This window comes from Populus alba, chromosome 6 (assembly GCF_005239225.2).
Source record: "Populus alba chromosome 6, ASM523922v2, whole genome shotgun sequence".
NCBI classification, from domain to species: domain Eukaryota; kingdom Viridiplantae; phylum Streptophyta; class Magnoliopsida; order Malpighiales; family Salicaceae; genus Populus; species Populus alba.
In genome coordinates this window covers 17,323,196-17,346,389 of record NC_133289.1, presented here as the reverse complement: position 1 = coordinate 17,346,389, position 23,194 = coordinate 17,323,196, and the positions used below count along the sequence as shown (strand labels likewise).

The following is a 23,194-nucleotide window of genomic DNA, read 5'->3' as shown; positions in this document are numbered from 1 at the left end:
TAATGTCTGTTTAATTTGGCTTTTATTTTTTTTAAAAAATATATTTTTTAATTAAATAAAATTATTAAATATAAATATGAGATACTCATTTCATGATATTTTAATTAGTTTGCTTTCTAGTTCGTTGCTCTAGTCGTGCTTGTTGCTTCTTTTAATATTGACATAGAATATTTTATAATAACATTTGAAATGTTTCGATAAATTATTTTAGGTGGTTGAGCGATGTTTGTAATGGAGCGATAATAGATTTGTTATGAATTTTTTTTTAAATTGAATATAATTAATTATTACTAAATCTATTGAAACAAATTAAATCAATAATCTAGATATTATATTTTCCATGTTTCTTGAAAAATATTAGCATTATTTTAATATTTTTTTTTATTAAAATAAATCTAACTCAACCCTCGAAAACTTATCCAAGTCTAAGACAAGGCAAGAACAATAAGACACACAAACCCAAAGCCCAATGAATCATAAAGATCATTCAAGCATTGAAGGCTCAAACGTAGATCACATCCTTTGGGGCCAGAACACGTTACGTGGTCCAATGCTCTATTGCATTTTCTTCCAAGCAATCCCATGCAATTATCCTCAATTAATGTCTCTATAAACACACACAAAACAATCTTCAAGACTTCGTTCCTTTTATGCCATCAAACTTAAATACTGAAAATAACATTTTTTGTGGGAGTTTTATGTGATCCTCGTCCCAATCAAACTTGTGAATTTCAACGGAAGACAGAGCAAGCCCTTGAGATAAACACATTAAATCAGAAAGGGTCTCAAAAAACAGTCAAGTCTTCAAGTTTTTAGCTGTCATCAATGCCGCGAAAGAGAGATATAAACCAACAGCAAAAGGGTTAAAAACTAAAAACTAGGAATCAAAAATAGTAAATAACCCTCAAGTTCATGAATAAAACCATTATAACAAGGCAGCAAAACTGTTCACACCAGCCATTAATGCGATAAAAACGCGTTGGAGTTAATTTAGCAAAACTAAAAAAAGAACATTGAATCCTTGTCATTACTTTAATTGTCATACTAATTCCTCTCTTCTTTTTCCCTGTTCTTTTTGAGTTCTCCATTCCATTCCCTTGAAGAGCTTCATTCTTATCTGGAACTTGCAAGGGAACTAGTTAACGTTTCTCGTGTTCTAAGCATAATCTCTGAAAGATTCTAAGCAAGTTCCTTCTCTTTTCAAGTTTTATTAGCCTTGGCCCGTTGAATTTATTTGACCCTTATTCTAACGGGATTGGAAGACAATGATCAAGTATCTGCTTTTACTTTCCTTGGTTATCCATGCAACATTGGCGAATTCAGAATCTGCTTCCAAGAAATGGCTAACACTAAATGGTAGCTGCATTTTTTTTTTTTTTGCATATATTTTAGAAACCAACTGGAACCTGTATGATATAAGACAACACAATTGTGCATCGTGTATGCAGGCCAGCGACCTTCTGTTATAGCCCGCGGAGGGTTCTCGGGGCTTTTCCCTGAATCCAGTGACTTTGCAAATCAAATGGCGCTGGGGACAAGCGTCCATGATGTGGTTGTGCTCTGCAATTTACAGCTAACAAAAGATGGGGTTGGGATTTGCCAGGGAGACATCAGGCTTGACAACACAACAAATATAGCAATGCTATTTGAAAAGGGATCAAAAACCTACAAGGTAAATGGGCAGGATCTTACTGGGTGGTTCGCATTAGATTTTACAGCTGATCAGCTCCTTGCCAATGTATCTTGTAAGTCTCGGAAACTAAATCTTTGTTTTATATAGAGATATTCTTGTGTTCTCGTAATCTTGTTGAAGTCCAGATACCATGTCTTACAAGAAAAGGTAGGAATGGTAAATAGGCATATAAGAAAGAATAAGATTGTGCATAAGAAAGAATCCATGGCATGCATGGAAAGGGTATATAAGCTTCTGCAAATTACTCTCTGCCTTAAAATGACTAAAATTCCTCGTCGGCGTTGGCTCGTATGCAGTGGTGCAAAATATATTCTCTCGGCCGAGTGCATTCGACGGGATGCTGCCCATGTCTACCGTTGATGACGTCAGAAATTCCAATCCCCCAGCATTTTGGCTGAATGTTCAGGTGTCCATCTCTCTTTCTGTGGATGTCTCTGATAACAACGTTGTTTGAATTCTCATTTCAAGATCTACAGTGTCACCGAGTGTCACGCCCAGAAATCTACATGCATCTAATTCCTAGTTAACATTTTAGAATGTGCAGTACTAATTAATACCTTTGCCTTCTATATGCTCTTGGTTTGCAGTACGATGCGTTCTATACGGAAAACAAACTGAGTGTCACAAATTACATTCAAAAGGCAACGAGACTGCAGGGTGTAAATTACATTTCTTCTCCTGAGATTGGTTTCTTAAAGAGAATGAGTGGATTGGTGAACAAGGCTAAGACCAAGCTCATCTTTGTGTTCCTGGACAAAAAGACAACTGAACCCACAAGCAATCAAACTTATGGTTCAATATTGGGAAATCTTGCCACGATCAAGAAATTCGCTTCCGGGATTGTTGTCCCAAAAGATTACATATGGCCTGTTAATACGGCTAATTATCTCGATGCTCCCACTAGTCTAGTAAATGATGCTCATAAACTGGATCTTGAAGTATATGCTTCTGGCTTCGCGAACGACTTCACTACAAGTTATAATTATAGTTATGATCCATCAGCCGAGTATCTGCAATTCATCGATAATTCTCAGTTTTCTGTTGATGGGTTGATTACAGATTTTCCTCCTACAGCATCAGAAGCTGTTGGTGAGTCTATACATTCTCATACCTTCTCCGCTTTTCATTTTCTCCCCGATAAAAACAACATTAAAAGAAAGGATTTTGCCATCTAGGTCTTGGTTTTTTAGGAAGCATCTTAATTTACTTTCAAGATAAACGTGCATGGAATACAACCTGACCTAACCCTCCAAATTTTATTTTTCTTATGCAGCATGTTTTGCTCAGTACCCTGATATCAAACCTACAAAAGGTACGTGCTATTTTCATATTCTACGCACACTGTACAAGAGCAAAATAGATAGCAGAGCGACTGGTTAATGATGCACAAAAAATGTATATGCAGGACAAGCTTTGATCATAACTCACAATGGAGCAAGTGGAGTTCATGCTGGGAGCACCGATCTTGCTTATCAGCAAGGATTAGAAGATGGAGCTGACATAATAGATTGCTCTGTTCAAATGTCAAAGGATGGAGTGGCCTTCTGCTTGGACTCGGTGGATGTTACCAGAGATACAACTGCTGCAGCTACCTTCATGTCTCTTTCTACCACTATCCCTGAAATTCAACAGTCTTCTGGAATTTTTTCGTTTGACCTTTCATGGAGCGATATTCAAACCTTGCAACGTAAACTTTCTTTCTTCTACCCTCCATAAATTTGCTAACAGTTTTCTTCAAGTAATCTTCTGAAGTCCCTGACTGTAAAAGTTTCATATTCCAGCTCAATTGACAAGTCCCTTTGAGAATAAGGGTGGCTTGCCAAGAAACCCTGCAAACAAGAACAAGGGTAAATTTTTAACTCTTGCTGAATTTCTAGAATTGGCTAAAGTAAAGGCGGTTACCGGGATTTTAATCAACATAGAGGTGAGCCTTTCTCTTTCATAAATCTTAACTGTGTTCTAGCAGTGTTAGCTTCATATTCAAAAACATCCACAAAACAAGTTTCTAACACACATCACTGGTCTTCAGAATGCCGCTTACCTAGCATCACAGAAGGGTCTTGACATAGTATCTGCTGTTAACACTGCCTTGAGCAATGCCACATTTGACAAGCAATCCACTCAAAAAGTCCTGATCCAATCAGACGACACTTCAGTATTGTCCAAGTTTCAGAATGTCCCAGCATACAGTAGAGTACTATATCTTAAAGATGAAATCAGTGATGCACCCAAGACACCAGTGGGCGAGATAAAAAAATATGCAGATGCAGTAACTCTGCCAAGATTCTCCATCGTGCCCACCATTGATGGCTTCACTACAGCAACAACCAAAGTCGTAAATGAAATGCATGCTGCGAATATCTCAGTATATGTCACAGTTCTAAGGAATGAATTTGTTACCCTTGCATTTGATTACTTTGCGGATCCTACAATAGAGATTGCAACTTACACTTCTGGGATTGGCGTTGATGGAATCATAACCGAGTACCCAGCAACTGCAAGCAGATATTTAAGTATAGAATCGCCAAAACCATAAATTCTTTCGCTATTTCTTACTAATGAGCAATAATGCCCTAGTCTTCAGTTCACAAGTTTGTACACTAACATATTACATTGATTCCTTGCAGGAAATCCATGTTCTTCTGATTCCATGCCCGAGAGCTCATACAGCATCATTCCAGCTGAAGCTGGTAGTCTGCTGAAGACAGTTCCAGAAGAAACACAGCCCCCAGCAAGTTCCCCAACACCAGCCTTGGATGTTGCAGATATTGTCGACCCACCACTCCCTGCAGTGACCAAACCTGCCTCCCCACCTCCTACAACTTCTCCTCGTTCAAGTGCCCTAGCAAACATTGCTAACGTGGGCCTTTCTTTAGTAGCAATCGTGGTGTTTAGTTCGCTGTCTTTGATGTGAAATTAGTTAACATGGCAAGGATTGTGACTGATTCTTAACCTTTTCTTTTTACCTGTCTCCTAGCAACTTGATCAAATCTGTGTACGAGTTTGCATTATAACTCGCAAAACACAAGTTGGATGGCCTACAGGTGCCGTGCACGTTTTGACCTTCAATCTCTCAATTGGCAAGGCAGCTAAACAGAAACATAAACTATGCAATGTAAATCGTTTCTCATCATCCATGTCCAAGTTTCAAACCTCATAGAAACGAGATTTAGCAAGTTCATTATCATTTGGATTTCTTCGAGAGAAGACACTTCCTTTTTCTTTATTTTTTATTCTCATTTGTTTGATTGTAAATGTATAGAATTACCAGGCAAGAAATGATATTTAGTTTATACTGCATTTAAAACATAAAAGATATTCAACATAGAGTTCAAACAAGTTTAAATCTAAAAGCATGCAAAATAAAAATTCATGAAAAAAATAATTTTAATACGGTTATAATAATAAAAATCTACTATGCATACTAAACATATATTAAAACTTACAATTGATATATCAACTCAAAGTCTTAGTATGCTTATTAATAATAAAAATATTAATATTTAAATTAAAACAAAGAAGAGTATTTATTTATTGAAGTACTTTAAAGCAATTAAATTTTTTTTGTTGTTGTTAAAGATGAACCATTTATCCTTGAAATTTTATTGCTTTTTTTTTTTTTAATGCAACAGGGATGTTTATTATAAGTTTCCCAATATTTCACCAGCACCACCTTAGTTTAAAAATACTTTTATATAAGGTTTTTAAACCAAAATAAAATGATTCAATTATCTTTCAACAAAGTAAACCTAAGCTCTACATTTGAGAGAGAAAAACAAAGTATAAAAAGAGAAGGAAAATATTCAAATGAGGAGAGGAAGAGAGAGTAAAAATCTAGAAAAAAACATGAGTGATGCTCTTTCTTCACCCCTTTTTACAGTGGATTTGAAAGTTAAAAAGTTGAAAAATTAATTTTAGTAATAAATAGAATTAATTTCCTTCATTGTCAATATCTGATTAGCCACCATAAATTAAGAATTAAATATGAACATAATGGTCGTAAATCTTAATTTTTGAGTTGAGAAATTTATTCAGATTTTCAAAAAAAAAAAAAAGCTTTTGGAAGAGACTATTAATATTTTATAGATTGGACAAAATAGTGTGTTATAAATAATAATTCTTCATGGATCTAGCTCAAGTCCAAGTTTTAGTTGGCAAATAAATAATATTTTATAGTCCAAAATATTATTTTACAATACACCCCAAACTCAGGCCCAACACGAAGTACCAGCCAAGATGCATGTATGTGAATTTAAGTCTAAAGTCTATTTTACTTAGAATCTCTTTTCTCTAAAATTAAGCTTAGGTGTGCTTTGAATTCAATTTTAACTTTTCAACTTCTTATTTTATAATTATTAAGAAAATTTTAATTTTTGTTTTTTTAAGTGAGATAGAATTATTTTAGAGTATTTGCATTTCATCGATCAAGATTATTTTAGATCAATTTTTTATTAATTTATAATTTGTTTAAATCATATTATATATAACATGCTTAAATACATGTACATTAAATTTTTAATAAAAAATGAGTGTACTAAATTTCAAATATGCTTATGCTTTTTAGCAAATTTTCTAACAACATTCAAAATTCAATTCAACTGTCTATTTGATTATTTAGCGGCATTACTTAAAGACACAAAACCAGGTACAGGGTCGGAGTTTCTGAGCACAAGAACTTGGAAAGGAATTCTGGCTGCTTCAAAGGAAAACAATGAAAATGCTAAACGTTGGTTAAAAAAAAAAAAAAACTTGAATGGATTTAATAACCTTGTATAATTTTAATAAATATAAATAAAAATACAAAGATAATAACATAAAAAATAGATAGAGAAGGAAATGTTAAAAAACAATCCAAGTCTATCCATGCTAGTATATCAAATCTATAATGTTATTATCATATTGAGATAACATCGTCGAAAGTAAATTGAATAAACCGAGAAAACTTAATTATCTAACAACCCAAAGTTAAAGAAAAAAACTGAAAAAAATAATAATTTTTTAAAAAATATGAATCAATCTAAGTTAATTGATTGACGTAAAAATAATGGATACATGATTGCAATAACTTCGTTAAAGAAGAAGAAGAAGCAAGAATTGGGAGCTGCCTGATAATTTCAACCTCTTGTTGATGTTCATGTAAACATATTTTGATTAACTAACTTAATATTTGAATCCATTTGATTATAATAAAGTAAAATAAACACTCACAGGTTGTGATTAATTAACTTTAAGTTATAACCAGCAAGTAGAGATTAATTTGAGCCGCCTCAGTTCCTGAATGTGGTCCGCGGTCTCCCCGTCGAGGAGAAGGCCAGACATCATTCTCTGGAAATGTAACATCAATGGTTGATTCATCCATGTTTTAGTTTCAATACTAAAACTGAGATTGAACAGCCTATCACCAATTTGAACTCGTTCGCCGATGTTTCCTTCGGTCTTTTCTCCTGGTTTGAATGTTTGGCTCCAAGCCCTAGCAACTAGGGTTCATTGGTATCAGCAAAGCAGCAGCAACACAAAGAGGAAAGGAAAGAACTTATTGTTCCATTTTGCAGTGTCATGACGAGAGTGCACAACGTCCCATAACAACAATTTGTGAATTCTGGCAATTTCAAGTTCAATCCAACAATCCATTATCACATTTATCAGATGAAATAATCAGTTGCAATCTCTGTGGTTGAATAACATTCAGATAAGGGTTTAAAAACATTAGAGGAGGGGAGGGAACTGGAGGCTCAGATTCGCAGTTTGTCAGCGCGGAAAGGAAACACAACCATGGCTGCAACAATGATATTTATGCCTGCGAAACAATGATGTTTCGTCTTCCTAGTGACTTGTAAAACACCCATTTCATTTCACAGACCTAGTAAGGTTACCCTGCCAAAAATTGCATTTCCCTTTCCGTCTGAGTTTTCATTTCGAACACCATCACTGCCTCATGCATACATGCATAGAGCGAGAGAGAGAGAGATTGCATTGATTTCTTTGTTTTTCTTCTTGGTTGTCATAAGAGCATATTTATTAGATGTGCCTCTCCGGAGGCTCACACTCGCGTTATTTATCAGAAAAATAAAAAGAAACACGAAAACCATGGTTGCAACGAAGATGGTTCAATGTGAAAACGGACAAAACAGTTAATCTAACACAGAAACCCTAACTTGCCTTGCCAAATGATTGGAGAATTTCTTTAAAATAACCGATTATAACTGGAAAATACCGCCACCGCCTCATAGGAGAAGAGGAGGAGGAGGAGGAGGAGGAGGAGGGGAAGGATCATGATCAATATTGACAGCAGAAATGTTAATAGACATATACACACGTGCACATGGCGGTTGGCTGGGTAAGATATTGTGAAATCACCGGCTACGCAGTCTTTCAGAGAGGGAGGTAACGACATTGAAGCAAACCAGCCCATCTCTCTGAGAGCAAAACCTCATTGTGGGATTACTCATTGGCTGCACATTCTCTCCTTTTACGGCAGATTTGTTCTTGTCTCTTTTCATCCCCTACTTACCCTTCCTCTTGCATGGCATTGATGAGCTATGTCGTCTCGCGTAAAATAAAATAAACTTGAGGCTAGTTCGATAAATCTATTGTGGATTTTAACCGTGGTTAGATATGATTTGGCTCGGTTATCAGTATGCATTGCATGCGCGACAGTAAAAACTACCCCCCCTCCATATTTCTTTATTTTGTAGCTAAAATAACTAAAAAATAATTAATAAAAATATAAAAGAATGGCTAAAATATTGAATATATGTACATTGTTAATCATCTCATAATTTACTATGAATTCATATCCTTCAAAATTTTATTTTATTTTTTTTCAATTTCAATTTTTTTTTTTTTTTTTGCATGATTACAATACCCTTCTTAGACCAAATTCAAGGACAATTAAATTAGAGTTGTTAACTAAGAATAAAAATGAAAGACAATGAATCAAAGTAGAAAAGACGCCATAAATAAATGATTGTTTCAAAGTTCACACAAAAAGTATGAGTTAGTCCCTAAACTTTACAAATTATACATATTCAATCCCTTAATATTTTTTAATTCAATTGTAGTACTATAAAGTTTAGTTTTGTTATTTTTTAGTCCTTGATTAGAAGGAGAAGAGAGAGGGATCATTGGATTCTGGCAATAGAAAGATAAAGGTGTCGTTAGAGTTGATTTCGGCCACCAAAACAATCAATCTTTATGTCAAATGATTTTATTATATGAGGGGAGTTAAGCATAAATGCTTCTTCTTTTTTTATTTTTTACCTTGAAAGTGCCTAGAAAAACATCTTTGAGCTCGAGGATATTTTTTGTTTTAGGAATTGGGATGATTTTTTGAAATCATGGATATATTTATCAAGGTATTTAGGGTATTTTCTAGGTGTTTTGTGTCAAATTAGATTGAAAATGAGTTTTTAGGTAAAAAAAACCTTCAGCTCTGATTTTCCAACCACTACTAAACTTTTTAATTTACACTTATAATTTTTTTATATACAAATATGCGTCGGAAAAGCATGCATATACAATTTTTATTTTTTTTTTACCTTAAAAGTGCCTAGAAAAACATCTTTGAGCTTGGGAATATTTTTTTATTTTAGATTTTGAGATCATGGATATATTTATCAAGATGCTTAAAGTGTTTTCTACATCTTGGATATATATATTTTGAGATGATTTTTTAAGATTATGGATATATTTATATACAAATTTATATGCATCGGAAAAGCATGCATATATAATGAGTTTTTTTACCTTGAAAGTGTCTAGAAAAACATCTTTGAGCTTGGGAATATTTTCTATTTTAGGTTTTGGGATGATTTTTTGAGATTATATATATGTTTATCAAGGTATTTAAGGTATTTTTTAGATGTTTTTGTGTCAAATTAGATTGAAAATGAGTTTTTAGATAAATAAAACCTTCTGTACTGATTTTCCAGCCATTACTAAACTTTTTTATTTACACTTAAAATTTTTTTATATACAAATATGCGTCAGAATAGCATGCATATACAATCTTTTATATATATATAAAATAGTTGACCGACAATACAACACAATCCACTAGGTAATTTTAGCTAAATCATTAAAAATAATGATCACGTCCATATATACTCTTTAAAACAGGGAGTCGTTAATATTTTTTTGAATTTCTTATTATTCAAATTATATACAAGATAAATATTCAGTAAATATGGTGATTATGGAAAGGCATTGATTAACATCAAGACAAAGTTCATTATGACCTTAACAAAGCTTATATGCAGTCCATAATCATGTATCTAATCACTTTTTCAAGTTGGAAGTCCTTGTCCAAACATCCAACGTCAAATCTCAACATTTTGCTTGACAATCTATGTTCACATGATCAGAAAAAGCTTCATCGATACCACTATTTTTGGTGCTTTAGACGTTGATAAAATATCGTATATAGAAATCCCGTCGTCCTCTCAATGTAGGAAGCTAATATAGGGAATGCCAATATGGACGCAGCTGCACCAAAGCTTCAATAATGGATGGAGTTTGGTCCTCTAAATTCTTAATTTACATGGCCACCTTTCCACGCTGTTTGATTACAGCTTTATTCACAATCTTCCCAGCTGAGCTTACAAAATAGGTTGTCTGCAAAAAAATGAAAAGTTCAGACGTCCTCCAGAGGAAGAGAGCATATTTCAATATTCAGAATGTATCGAATTAGTCCATTATGATTCACAAGGTGCATCTAAGAGGAACGAGGAGTGCGCATATTATCATGTTAGAATGAAGACCACTGCATATCATTAGGATTTGTTGAAGACCAGCAAATCTTCCCAGATGAACTCTAATCTTCTGCAAAAATGATGGAATACATACAATCTCGAGGGAGCCAACTCTGTGGAGAAGAAACCAATCATTCACCGTATCTCTGTGGAAGCTGAAAAAGATGGAAGACCGTAAGCTCAACTTGCATGAGTGGAATGCATGTAGAACGTAATGTAAGGAGAACAAGGTACTCACTTTCGAAGAGCCAATCTTCCATTTGAGGAATTCAAAGGTTCATTCTCGATAGAGTCTGCAATGCCTATGTATGCCACACCATCTTGAACGGTATGACAATTGCAACCCTGCCTGCTAATGTACGCATTCTAGAGAGAAAAAGAAAGAAACACAAATTACCTTCATAAATGTGCCACATGCAAGTTATTAAATTTTACTATATTCAAAAGTCATTGATATTCAACTTCATCTAGTTTGCTGTGAGTTCGTTCTCAAGGAAAATACATACAAATCAAAGTTAATATGATGCACTTTTAATTTGTGTTAGCAGCGTTGTCTATTGATGCGATCCAGAATTTAAAACCACAAACATGGGAGATTCACCCGTAGATGTCAGAATGTGAAGACATTCACTTCTTACCACTCCATATTTCATAAAGATATTGTGTAAAGCCCCATAAACTTGCTTTGCTTCCACTCGCTCCTTGTCACAGATAACCACAGGGTGATATCCAGAAACTATGATCCTGCACAAGTGTGAAAGAGTAAATAAGAAGAGCTAGAATTGTGAGGGAGTCAGATCCCAGTTCAGTTTGAAAACCTTTTGTGTATTACAATAATTTCAGTTCTTTTTGAAATCATAATACGAGTTATCACAGCTTAAGGCTTTAAACATGAATATTAAAATGACCCAACTAATTTGGACAGCATCCAAATCTTCAAAATTGCGTTCCCTTTTACACAGCCTGCTGGTGCTTGAGTTGCAAAGGCCAAATAAGCTATAAATAAACAAAATGATGAAGACTGATTTTACCAGCTATTAGTGGTCGCTTCTAGTGTTTCTGTCAGCCAGTTTAACTGACCATTCTTAAAGCCACTCGTTGGTCCCATGAAATCCTTGAAGTTTCAAAACAGGCACATGTCAGGAAGAGATAAGGAAATACTACAAGAAAAATAAGAATAAAGAATCTACGAAGGTACTCTTCCAAAAACATCAAATGTATATCTGCACTTTCATTGAAGAGAAATTACCTAAGTGAATGTTCTCATAATGTATGTTCTGATAATGTATATAGAATGTCTCTTTAAAGTGAAAATGAAATTCATCCTTTGTTTTTTCCTTTCCATTCACTCGGATCTCTTCCGTTTCGTCAATTTTGTCAAGATTCTCCTTTTCTTCTGAAAAGAAGGAAGAAGAAGGATCTTCTTCTCTTCTTTGGTGGATCCCTCTTGTTCCCATTTAGTCCTCGTTGTTTCGGGAGATGTTTCTATTTCTACATTTGTTTCTTCCTTTTTTTCTTTCATTTATGAGATATCTTTCAGTTTTTTAGTAAAAATGGGTGATGTTATTCTACCTAAAGAGTAGACACGGGTAATAAATAAAAAATACTAAAGAGTCGAGCCATAGAATTTCTCAATTCTAACCCAAGGTACTTATTAGATTGAATGTACTTATTTGATCTAAGAGAATTATTTTGTTGTAACCAGACTAATATCAATCCAACTCATTTCATGAATAAAATGTGATCAATTAACCAACCGACAAAACTACTCGTTACAAATAACATTGTTTGGTATTACAATTTAACCGTGTTTTTTGAAATTTTTGAATTTGTTTTTTAGCTTTAAATTAATTTTTTTTTTATGTTTTTGGATCGTTTTGATATGCTAATGTAAAAAATGAATTTTAAAAAAATAAAAATAAAATATTATTTTAATATGTTTCCAAGCAAAAAGTATTTTGAAAAGCAACCTTCATCACTCTCAAACAGGTCCAAAGCAGTTGAAATGTGGTGCCCTAAAACTGAAAAATGCATTGCAAGTGTCCCTGACAAATTTCATGCTAAGTCTGTAAAATCGATAACCATATTCCTACTTGTGCTTTAAATCCAACTTCAAAAATATATCTCTCCATAATCCACAGCTCGATTTGATCTATTTTCACTCTCGAACTTGCCAAGGACCTCATTGCTGAAGGCAAACTGTGATACATTAGACGAGTAGATTAAAGAGGAGATGCAATAATTGTTAATAGTTAATCCATTTAAAGAATTGGATGAGGGATTAAAGAGGAGATGCAATAACTTCAAATCATAACTATTGAAAGTTCAACCAAGAAGCATCAGAAAGATGCACATCCCAAAGGCCTTAACAACTGACACTAGCAACTTTATGTTGTGGAGCTCAGATATAAATCTCGAGGAAGAGTGCAGACACATAATACATCATTTACGTCACAAGCAAATGCAAATAGTGAATTTCACAAGCAAGTTTATACCTGTAACAGCCCGGTATCCAAACCAACAACTGTTAATGTTTTCCCGCAAGTTATGTTGATCTGCTCCAGGAAGCTTCCACCTTCCCTGCCTTTTGATACTCTCGTAGAATACCTACAAGCATTCCTTTTCATAATTACCATTTAACTGTGATTTGAAGCAACTGGATTAAAAATGGTTATCATCTATCACAATCCAAGGAAAAAAAACATTTGCATTGCTGAAGACGGGTACCAATTGCGTGAGTAAATACCATGGGATTTTCTGTGGTGGGAAGAGCCTGCTTGCCTGCAAAAGATACATGTAGGATTGTTGCTACCTGTTGATTTCAATGAAAATGCAATCATACTTGATTCTATCATAAAGAGTCCATAGTAAGCTTTTGCATAACAGTTTGATTTTCACATGATCATGAACCAAGTGTCCCCAGAAATCCATTTGACAAGTAGGAAAAAGTGTACATCAAGGCTTCCAATAATTGAAAGTTTCGTGGACCAAGGAAAGAGATTACAAATTGATAAAAACAGGAAAAAGAAAGAGATCTTACATTCTGGGTGAGTGGATCATCTTCTCCCAGCTCACTAATGTTCACCACAAACCTTGCCTTGTACATGTTAGCCACCTTCTCCATCTTCATCAATAACAGGATATCCAGTCAAACTAGGTACAGCGTATGAAATATAAAAAAGAAACAGTACCCTCCGTTGATTTGACTAAACCTGAGTAAAGTTAACTAAACGTAAACTCAGAACATAAACACCATCTACTTCCTATGACATCAAATAAGGATACACACCAAACCTCTTTACCACAAACAGAACCAAACCCGAAATGCCAACACAACCGAGACAACTGAGAAAATTGTAAAAGAAGCCATAGAAGCCCATAAGGAAAAATAACTAGAAAAGTTGAAGCTATGATTTCATTTCAAGAAATTTGGATAATGAAGCCACAAACATGAAGCCAAAATCATTTAACATGTGAAAAGAGGGAAATAAGAACAGAATCCAACCTCCATTAGTAACATTAGGAATTGGTAATTATTATGATAAATTCTAAAATATAAAGAAGTGTGCTTCAATGTTTAACGAAGAAAAGAAGAGAAATTGACCTGTTTGAGAAGAAGGGCTCGTTGTTTAAGGGGTCTATATCCTCCTCTAACACTAAGAAAGTAAACATCAAGAGGTGTTCTAGTGCCTTTTCTGCTATTATAAATGGACGTTTGAGGCTGATCCAAGTTGAGAGGAAGGTAGAAGGCAATAAAGAGAGAAACTTGCAAAACAAAAGTACAAGCCCAAGATCGTTTCTTTTCCATTCTCACACAAATCTCTCTAAATCCCACTTCTCTTCTGCTGATAAATTCTTGTTGATCACAGTTTACTTGCGTAGATCTAAAACTTGTACATGATATGATTAAGGTGCGTTTTTTCCCGGAAAGTTCATTTTAAAACCATTTTTCAAACTTTTGCAGTATCTAATTGTTACTTAAAAAAAAAAAAAAAGTTGATGAATGAAAAATTGTTAAATATAAAATACTATCTAGTTAAAGAAAAATTTTTCTTAATTTTTAGAAAAGTATTTTTATTTTATTTTGGATAAAAAAAAATTTCTGAAAGTTATGAAAAAAATTAAAAATATCATATTTTATATTGATTATATCAAATTTGATTATCAAATTTTTAATTATTACATATATTTTGTTTTGAATATTTATTTTTTAATTTCATCCCTTATAATTTAATTTTTATACTAACTTGGTTCTCATTTTTATAATTGTTAGCTAATTTTTTATTATCATTTTTTAATTGAAATTTTTTATTTATCAAATTTGGTCCTTATTCTTTTTATTGTTACTTATTTTATTTGAAATAATTTATGAAATGTTAATTCTTAATGTTTTAATTTCTTCATCTTTTAATTTTTTTTATTTTTTAGATTTGATCTCTATTATTTTGATTATTATTTATTTTATTTGAGATAATTTATGAAATTATTTTTTTTTTCAATTTCATTCTCATTCAACTTTTTAATTTGTAAGATTTGTTTCTCATTATTTTAATAAACTTGAAAAAAAAAAAACATTAATAAGTTATTTTCCAGCTTATTTTTCATGACATAATCAAATACTGGAGAGTGTTTTCCAACTTATTTTTCATTACACTACTAAACATCAGAAAATAATTCACTTTTCCAGAATTTACTTTTCCAGAATTCACTTTTCAAAAAAAAAAAAATTCCAACAAATAAACAGAGCATAAAGAGATTCCAAAGAAATATAGTTAGATGGTATGGGCATTGTTCCCAGTTCACTATAGAAACCTGTTTTAATTCATTAAATTTAAATGAAGAAAATTAAGTTTTCGAATAAATTATGCGAAAAAAATAAATAAATAAATTTTGCATTAAATTAAAAAATCTTAAAAATTCTCCAGTAAAATTATTTTAATCACATATCTTATATTCATTGGACTCTAGCAGAAAGTGTTTGGTTTTGCTTTAATTGTTGTGGTTGTAGTTGGAAAAAAGTGATTTTGAAAAAAGCACTTTTTATGTGGTTTGTGTATATATTTTGTGTGTTTGGTTAAAAGTGTGGTTTGATTTTATTATGGTAAAAACATGTTTGGTTAAAATTATGACCAAAAATAACATAAATGAAATAATTCTTTATGTTAAGAGGAAATAAAACATGTAGTCAAAAAAAATACCAGCCAAAAAATAAAATCGTTATTTGTTATTACAAAATAAACATTATTGACCCATCAAACTATTTGCAATATCATCACGAATATAATCCATACACGACGCCCTCTGGTGCCTATGTGGTTGTGATTGTGGAACGACATCGGGAAAAGTATCAGGAGGAACAAAATTAGGATGGCTATCAAACTCGTTAAATGCAACATCTTGGCCCAACTTCCACCGAATGTAGTTATGCAGCTCCATTGATGCGACAACAATTTTTACCTGTGATTTGTAAGGAAACTTAGGCATATTTTGCAGGATTCGCCACCTTTTCTTCCAAACTCCAAATGTACATTCGATTACACATTGTAAGGATGAATGAACTCAGTTGAATAGTTCCTCCCGACTTCGCGGTTGTCCTCGTCGACAAAATTCTGGAAGATGATATCTCTCCCCTCTATATGGACCCAAATAACCGTACTCATTCGGATATCCCAAATCAACGAGATAATACTTCCCTTCATAAAATTAATTATTGTTTCACTGTTATTTCCTATTTCATATAAAAAAAAAATAAGAATAGCTGAACAACACCCCTATTTTTTTGCAGGTGAATACCTTCTGGTGGCCTCGGAAATTGTATATTTGTATTTCCAATCGCCTCATGAAATATTCTTGTATTGTGTGCACTACATTCCCACCTAACCCAAACAAATGTAAATTGCATGTCAAAGCTACATGTTGCCATTATATTGTACGTTGGTACACCTTTTCTACCAATAAATAAGATTTGATTTTCTTGTGATATACATGCATGTACATATGTTCTATTAATCGCTTCAATACAATTTTACAAAAACAAAGAACAATTGTTGCCGAATCAATTTAATTGTACTTAAATATTTGATTGTAACCTTTTGAAATATTTAACAACTTATAAAAAGTATTTTTTTTTTCCCATGAAATGGGACATATATCTTGGATTCATTGCAATTTTCAAGGGTGTTGCTGTGAATTCTGGATCTACTAGTTTGATTAAATCAGCAACTAGCAAGCACACAGAACGAAGAACTTCGTTGAAATTTCTAGAAACGATTTCACCTGAATGTTGAAATTTCTCATGAACTTACCTGTTCGAAGCGTCTAGAGCTAAAGTGTAGAGAAACATGAATACCTTTTGAATAACACTCATCCTTCTAGATTGTTTCAACTCGTACATCATTTCCAACTCAACAAATAAACTCTTCAATGTGTCTGCATCCATCTAAAACATGTTCACACAACGTATCTAATGCCCATTTAAAATTTCAATCAACCATCGCATTACTGTGTTGTATGAAACCATACATGGTTCTTTATAAATATACATATTATAATACAAAGCCAGTGCTCCAGTAGTGCACATTATTAATTTAGTGCGATCACACTCTCTATGCCAAAATAAATCGCCAACATCATCGGCATCCTGTTGATTGTTCCCATAACCAGCACCGATACTATCTCCAAAACCACTTCCAGCACTTGTACCATCAGACACATACCAAACAACATTATTCATAATATTTTCATACCAGACATCAAGTAGCACATTAAACCAATTCGCATCCATATCTAAAAACACAACATAATATCAATTTTGAACCTGTACAGTACCGGTAAAAATACATGTTCATGGAAGAATTTGTTTCGAATATTTTTAACTTTAATGGAAACCTGAACTTAGCCCAAAACAATTATGTTGGAGCAATCCCTAATTATCAAACATATTTTACTTATAAATAATTCATTCAATATTTTACAACACAACCATAATTTCAATTTTCAACCTGCAAAGTATCGGTAAAAAGACATTGTCCATGGAAAAATTTGTTTCGAATATTTTAAATTTTAAAAGCGACATGAACTTAACCTCAAACAATTACGTTAGAGCAATCCCTAATTATCGCACATATTTTACTTATAATCAATGAATTCAATATTTTACAACACAACCATACAATTACAAAAAAAAAAAAAAAAAAAAAAGGAAAATATATGTAATAGCAAAGTACCTCAAACTATAACCAACCAACACAAACCAAGCCAGTCATTGACCAAAAGTTATCAAACCAAGCATAAGACCAGCCACAAATTTGTTTACAAAACATAAAGGAACCATCTTTATTAACTAAACAAGAGCCCTATGAGAACAAAATCAGTGACGTTTTTTGCTTAATTATTTGTAACACATATAACCTCAAATCAGCAACTAACCTTCTAAATTCAAAGCAATGGATGTGGCAGTGTCAAACCAGCAACTAAACCTTCTCAAAACAAAGCAATACACGTGGGAATGCTTGAAATATTTGTTGGCAACAAATGAACATGGCTAAAATGAAAATGCAGCTTAAATAGAAACACATACATGACAGAAATTCAAACCATTACTGCCATTCAACTCAGCAACCCCCATTCAAACCATTAGCAGCCATTCAACTCAGCAACAATCATTCAAAGCAGTAACTAACATTCAACAAATTAGCCATTCAACTCAGCAACAACCACCAAATCCGAGAAATTACAATATCCTATTCTAGGCTGAAAAAGCAAACTCAAAACAATGTTTTACATCCATTCAAACCAGTAACACCTATAGAAGTCAACATGAAACCTAACATTCCAGCTTGTAACAAGTACAACAATAGATGTTCAACACATCTCAAACATAACCCATTATCTTATAGATACAGATACACATACACGTACAAAGCAGTTGTTCAACATAGCATACATTACAAATTAGAAACCTGAAAAAAACAGCAATGGCTAAACCTTGTTCATCAACCATTTGGCAACAACACAACCGCAGCAACACCTTATGAAGTGCACCTCACCAATAAGATTGGTATTGTAATCTTTTAACTGCAAAAAACACATAACCATACAATATGTTAATGGATCATTGAAAGAAAAAAAAAAAAAACAAACATGATAAGTATGCTATACATTTAAACAACACTTCAAATACGAAATGCATGAAATACTTACCAAAACATATAACAAACAATAAACTTTAATTGCTGTTAAATAGAATATATATATATATATATATATATATATATATAAGTGTAAGTGTAAGTTTTTCCTTTATCAAATGTACATTTACATCAAGGTTTGTAGTTTACCCTTCGATCGAACATTAATTTTAGCCACTAAAATTTCCGGTCCATATCACCAATTACTGCCCACATTTCCCTCCTACTTCTAACCATAAAAAACTCAATTGCAAAACAATAAAGCTCACTGCCGAAAAACCACTTCCTCAATAGAGTAAAACTCCTTTATGACCTCTTTTATGCTACATACTATTTTATCCAAACCACTTGATGTGCATTCGCTCTTGGTAAATACACTATCAACCAACTTATCTAAACGCGAAAACAATTGCACTCCCCTTCTAGCACCCCTTTTTTTTCTCATTTTTTTATGTATATTGTTGCACACATTTTCTCTTCCCACTACTACCAATCAGATTACCTTTGTTGCTGGTAAAAGTGACACCAGCAACCATATTATTGACATCATCTATAAAATTTGGTAGAGTATCCTTCTCAGAATCTCCACTACCTTCCTCTAGATGACGGTCCTCATTTACTGCGTTAGTTCGCCTTTCACCGATACCATCTTCATCAGAATTCAAACCTTGTGATGGAATCCAAACATACTGACCGGTAGCAACAATGTTTGTAAATATGATATCATATTTACTCTTATTTCATAAATCAACCTTTTTCATATTCTCCAATCTTTTTTAATTTCGTCCCACTTATTCTTTAATTGTGCTTTAGTTGATGCATGGCCAATTTGATCCTTAAAGCAATTCATAACATATTTACAACTAGCTTTGTCGAAATATGTGTTCAATCACGTACCTTGCTCAATTGCTTTAATACATGTCACAAAAAGTGTGTGATATCTCTCTAGTCCAACAAGCCTTATCTTGTGATTGAGAATCGTCCATATTCTCAGTTAAAATGTTTTGTCTAATATATAATTAACAGGTTAATTTTCTAGAGGCAATGTAACAGACATGAAATGCACAATCTATCTTAATAAATCGCCAACTTAAAAAAAGCATGCAATTTAAGAACATGGACTTAACATAATCAGCTAACCACTTTAATTGCTAAGTATATTTACATTTCTGTCCCTAGAAGCCAATGTTTTCATTTCCTAAGCAGAATCTGCCAATTATTTCATATAACATTAGCTGCTAAGATTTCTTAGATATAATTTTCTCATGTGTTTAATTACATAAATAGACGTGATATAGAGCAGATAAATGTCTTCAGGGCCATGTTCAGCGGTTGGATATTCACACAAGTTTTATGTTTATACCTATTTAACAGAGATAATAAATCTAATAAGTACACACATGTAAATTCAAAAAACACACAACAACTGACATTGATGCTAATTGTTTAACCGAAACAGAGATAATAAAATCTAACAATTACACACATGTAAATTTAGAAAACATACAGCAACTGAAAATTAAGATTAATTGTTCAACCAAAACAGAGATAATAAATCAACGGTTAAAATTAAAAACATGCACTTCCAAAAGCACACAACAACTAACCTTGATGTTACTTGTGCAATCGAAACAAAGATTGGTAAGTGTTATGCTTGAGCTTTCCAGAAGACTAATTTCGATGCCCTCTTTGGTTCTGGCAAACAAAATAGATATAGCAAAATCATACACAAAGAAAGACGTTTGGTATGTTTGTAGTAGCAGATTAGGCATGATATATACAGTTTTTTAAGTACAATGACAACATAATTACCTTGGAGAGTGCGTGTCTTCTTCAACCGCGAAAGGAGTTCATAAAGGCAGCAGATCATTAGCAGATGGGCTTGATCTACAATCTACTACAAACACTAGTGACTGGGTGCGGTCTATGTGAGAGAATGAAGAACAATGGCGCGAGTAGGGAATCAGCCAGTCAAGGTGAGTGTGTAAGGTTAGTTTGAGCTTGGCATGACAGAAGGAAGCACAGTAGAGAGAACATGGGAAGATCGCAAAGAGGAAAAGCAGCAGGGAGGAAACGGTTTGAGGTCTGTGTAAGGTTGAGACAAGGAAGCTGTGGGGAGGAGGACAAATCGATGAGACGAGGGAAGTTGTGGAGGAGGAGAGACGATGGCAACTTTGTTTGGAAGGTGAATCAATGGAGGAGGAGAGACGATGGAAGCCAAAGTGGAGGAGGAGACACTAGTGCATGAGGATAGATAAGGCTAATTAATTTTTTTGGTAATGAACATTATTGTTTTGCAGCATTTTCTGAACAGCAGCCACAATAAAAGCAAGGCAAAGTTTCTTTGGCTACTCCTGTGTTTGGAACGCATATTTGTGTGGGATCCAGGCGGTTAAAATTGTGGTCAGCTGTTAACCAAACAGCTTGCAAATTAGAAACACACAAAACATGGATGCTACCACATAACCAAACAGGGTCTTAAAAGAGTTATTAAAGCTCAATTATGATTATGAGAATTTTAAAATTATAACATATATATAATTTATAAGTACCAAATATTTTCTTATATTATATATCAAGAATAAATTTGGTATCAAACTTATAGATTGTATATATAATCTTAAAATCTCCATTATCACAATTTAGCCGTTAATAACTCACATGTTATAATATAAGAGTGCTATTTTAAACCTTTTATTCATTTTTTTTAATATTCAATATAATCTTTTTTAATAAATGATTTTAAATAATGCATATTAAAATATAAATTATTAATTCTCCAACCCCCCTTCCCTTGTCAAATAATAAATGAATGGTAGTTAAATTGAACATTTATTACCGATCCATAACATAGAAGGTTTAAACCTGAGAACATAATGAAAATGATAATTTTTTATGCTAAATTTAATTGGAATTCTTTCATTATATTTAATTAGAGATTAAAGTATATATGAATAATATTACATTTTAACATACAATTTTTTAAATTATACAGAATAAATTGATCAGTTATTAATTATAGATTTCTTATTGATATTAGTAGGCCTAAATTGATCTGTAATTATGATAGCATGTTGTTATTTTTTTATTTTTTAAAACAAAGAGTCATGTTCAATTTATATGCCATATTTGAGCAATTTAATATCTAATAGATACAAGCTTGAGAGTCTATTTGGAAATGCGGGTCAATTGGTGTTTTTTAAAAAAATTTAATTTTTTTTTACTAAATATTAAATTTTTTTACATGTTTTGGATCATTTTGATGCGCTGATTTCAAAAATTATTTTTAAACGCTAAGAGGTCAATTGTTGCAACTTTAAAATGGTAAAAAAAAAAAAATCTAAAATTAAACCAAACAAAACAAGGTTTTTCAAACCCCACCCTTCTTCTTTTTTTTTAATCTTTTTAATAGTATAAATGATCTAAAAATTATATTTTAATGAAATTTGTTTTCTTGAAAAAATCCGTTAACATCAAGATTATCTTTTTTTAATAGCTAAAACATGATTAACCAACTATTTTTTTTCTTTTTTTTCTTTTTCCAATAAATTTCTCGTTTTTAAAATTTAAAAAACTGAAATATGAAACCTTTAAAATACAGGCAAAAGGATTGTTTTTTAGTTTATATTAAATGTAGTCTCTCTAATTTCAATTTATTAATTGATAAAGTAAACTCTATTCTTATTTTTTTACAACACAAAAGTCATATCACCCAAAACTTAACAGATTGTAGTTTTAACATTGAAAAGATAAAATTAAAAAAAAAAAAATTGGTACACTGAAACTAAACAATCATTCAAGGACGAGAAAAGAAAGGGGGTCGACTCCAGTGCACTGTAGCACCTCAGTCAAACGCCAAGATGATCAACAAAAACCCTTTTTAATTTAGTTTATTTTGTAATGTAATTGTAATTTGTAATGCTTCCGGCAAGTAATGTTACATGGTTAATGGAAGGATGGCATACAATTTTATTTGCAGTGCTTTGGCCCTCGAGCATGAGGAGGGAGGGTGATTCGATCATGTAACTGTCTGCCGGCGGGGAGACTCTATGAACTGCGTTTAACACTTTCTTCAACACGAGTGAGAGCATCCGTGAATATGTAGAGGTGACAAATCATTAACTAAAAATGCAGCAGAGACAACATCAGAGTCATCCATTAACTAAAAAACAAAAGGGTTGACAAATCACAGTTATGTGTTTATCAGCAAGACAACATAATTTAGTAATGAAAAGAACAGGATGCTTCACCATGCGCACTGGTTCTTCCGTTCTTATGCGTGCAATAGGAGAAGCAAGCGTGGATTCAAAAGGGATTTCCAGGCCTTGCTTCTCTGAACTCCTCCCGTTCTTTGTGAGTAGGCATCCTAACTGTGCCTTGACCAGCTAGAGAATTGTTAATTTTGCAATCCGTTGAGTTCAAGTGCCAAAAACAAAATCAATCCATTTAATTCAGTAATCAATAAAATCCAAAACCATTCAAGATCGGAATGTCACGACATACCATCATGAGTAGCTTTGCAAAGAGTGCAGTTCCAACAAGATTGAGAATCATGGGCATAG

The 23,194-nt window shown here is 32.8% G+C and overlaps 2 protein-coding genes across 3 annotated transcripts; one reads left to right on the top strand and one right to left on the bottom strand.

Annotated features, from left to right (window-relative positions):
* Nucleotides 1-1,265: 1,265 nt before the first annotated feature.
* On the top strand, nucleotides 1,266-4,651 carry LOC118043791 (glycerophosphodiester phosphodiesterase GDPDL6). Its single transcript, XM_035051863.2, has 9 exons — nucleotides 1,266-1,356; nucleotides 1,449-1,745; nucleotides 1,990-2,099; nucleotides 2,281-2,782; nucleotides 2,967-3,005; nucleotides 3,099-3,380; nucleotides 3,475-3,617; nucleotides 3,723-4,206; nucleotides 4,321-4,651. The coding sequence occupies exons 1-9, from the start codon at nucleotides 1,266-1,268 to the stop codon at nucleotides 4,605-4,607; spliced, it is 2,235 nt and encodes a 744-aa protein (XP_034907754.1). The 3' UTR covers nucleotides 4,608-4,651.
* A 5,272-nt stretch (nucleotides 4,652-9,923) lies between these two features.
* LOC118043792 (uncharacterized) lies at nucleotides 9,924-14,371 on the bottom strand. Of its 2 annotated transcripts, none has more exons than XM_073409854.1 (9): nucleotides 14,048-14,371; nucleotides 13,484-13,567; nucleotides 13,190-13,224; nucleotides 12,939-13,050; nucleotides 11,475-11,557; nucleotides 11,082-11,187; nucleotides 10,682-10,809; nucleotides 10,453-10,598; nucleotides 9,924-10,306 (listed from the first exon to the last, which is right to left on the bottom strand). In XM_073409854.1, the coding sequence occupies exons 1-9, from the start codon at nucleotides 14,249-14,251 to the stop codon at nucleotides 10,266-10,268; spliced, it is 939 nt and encodes a 312-aa protein (XP_073265955.1). In that variant the 5' UTR covers nucleotides 14,252-14,371; the 3' UTR covers nucleotides 9,924-10,265. The 2 variants fall into 2 exon arrangements, with proteins under 2 accessions (XP_073265955.1, XP_034907756.1); XM_035051865.2 differs by having other exon boundaries at nucleotides 10,538-10,598; nucleotides 14,048-14,366.
* Nucleotides 14,372-23,194: the final 8,823 nt, after the last annotated feature.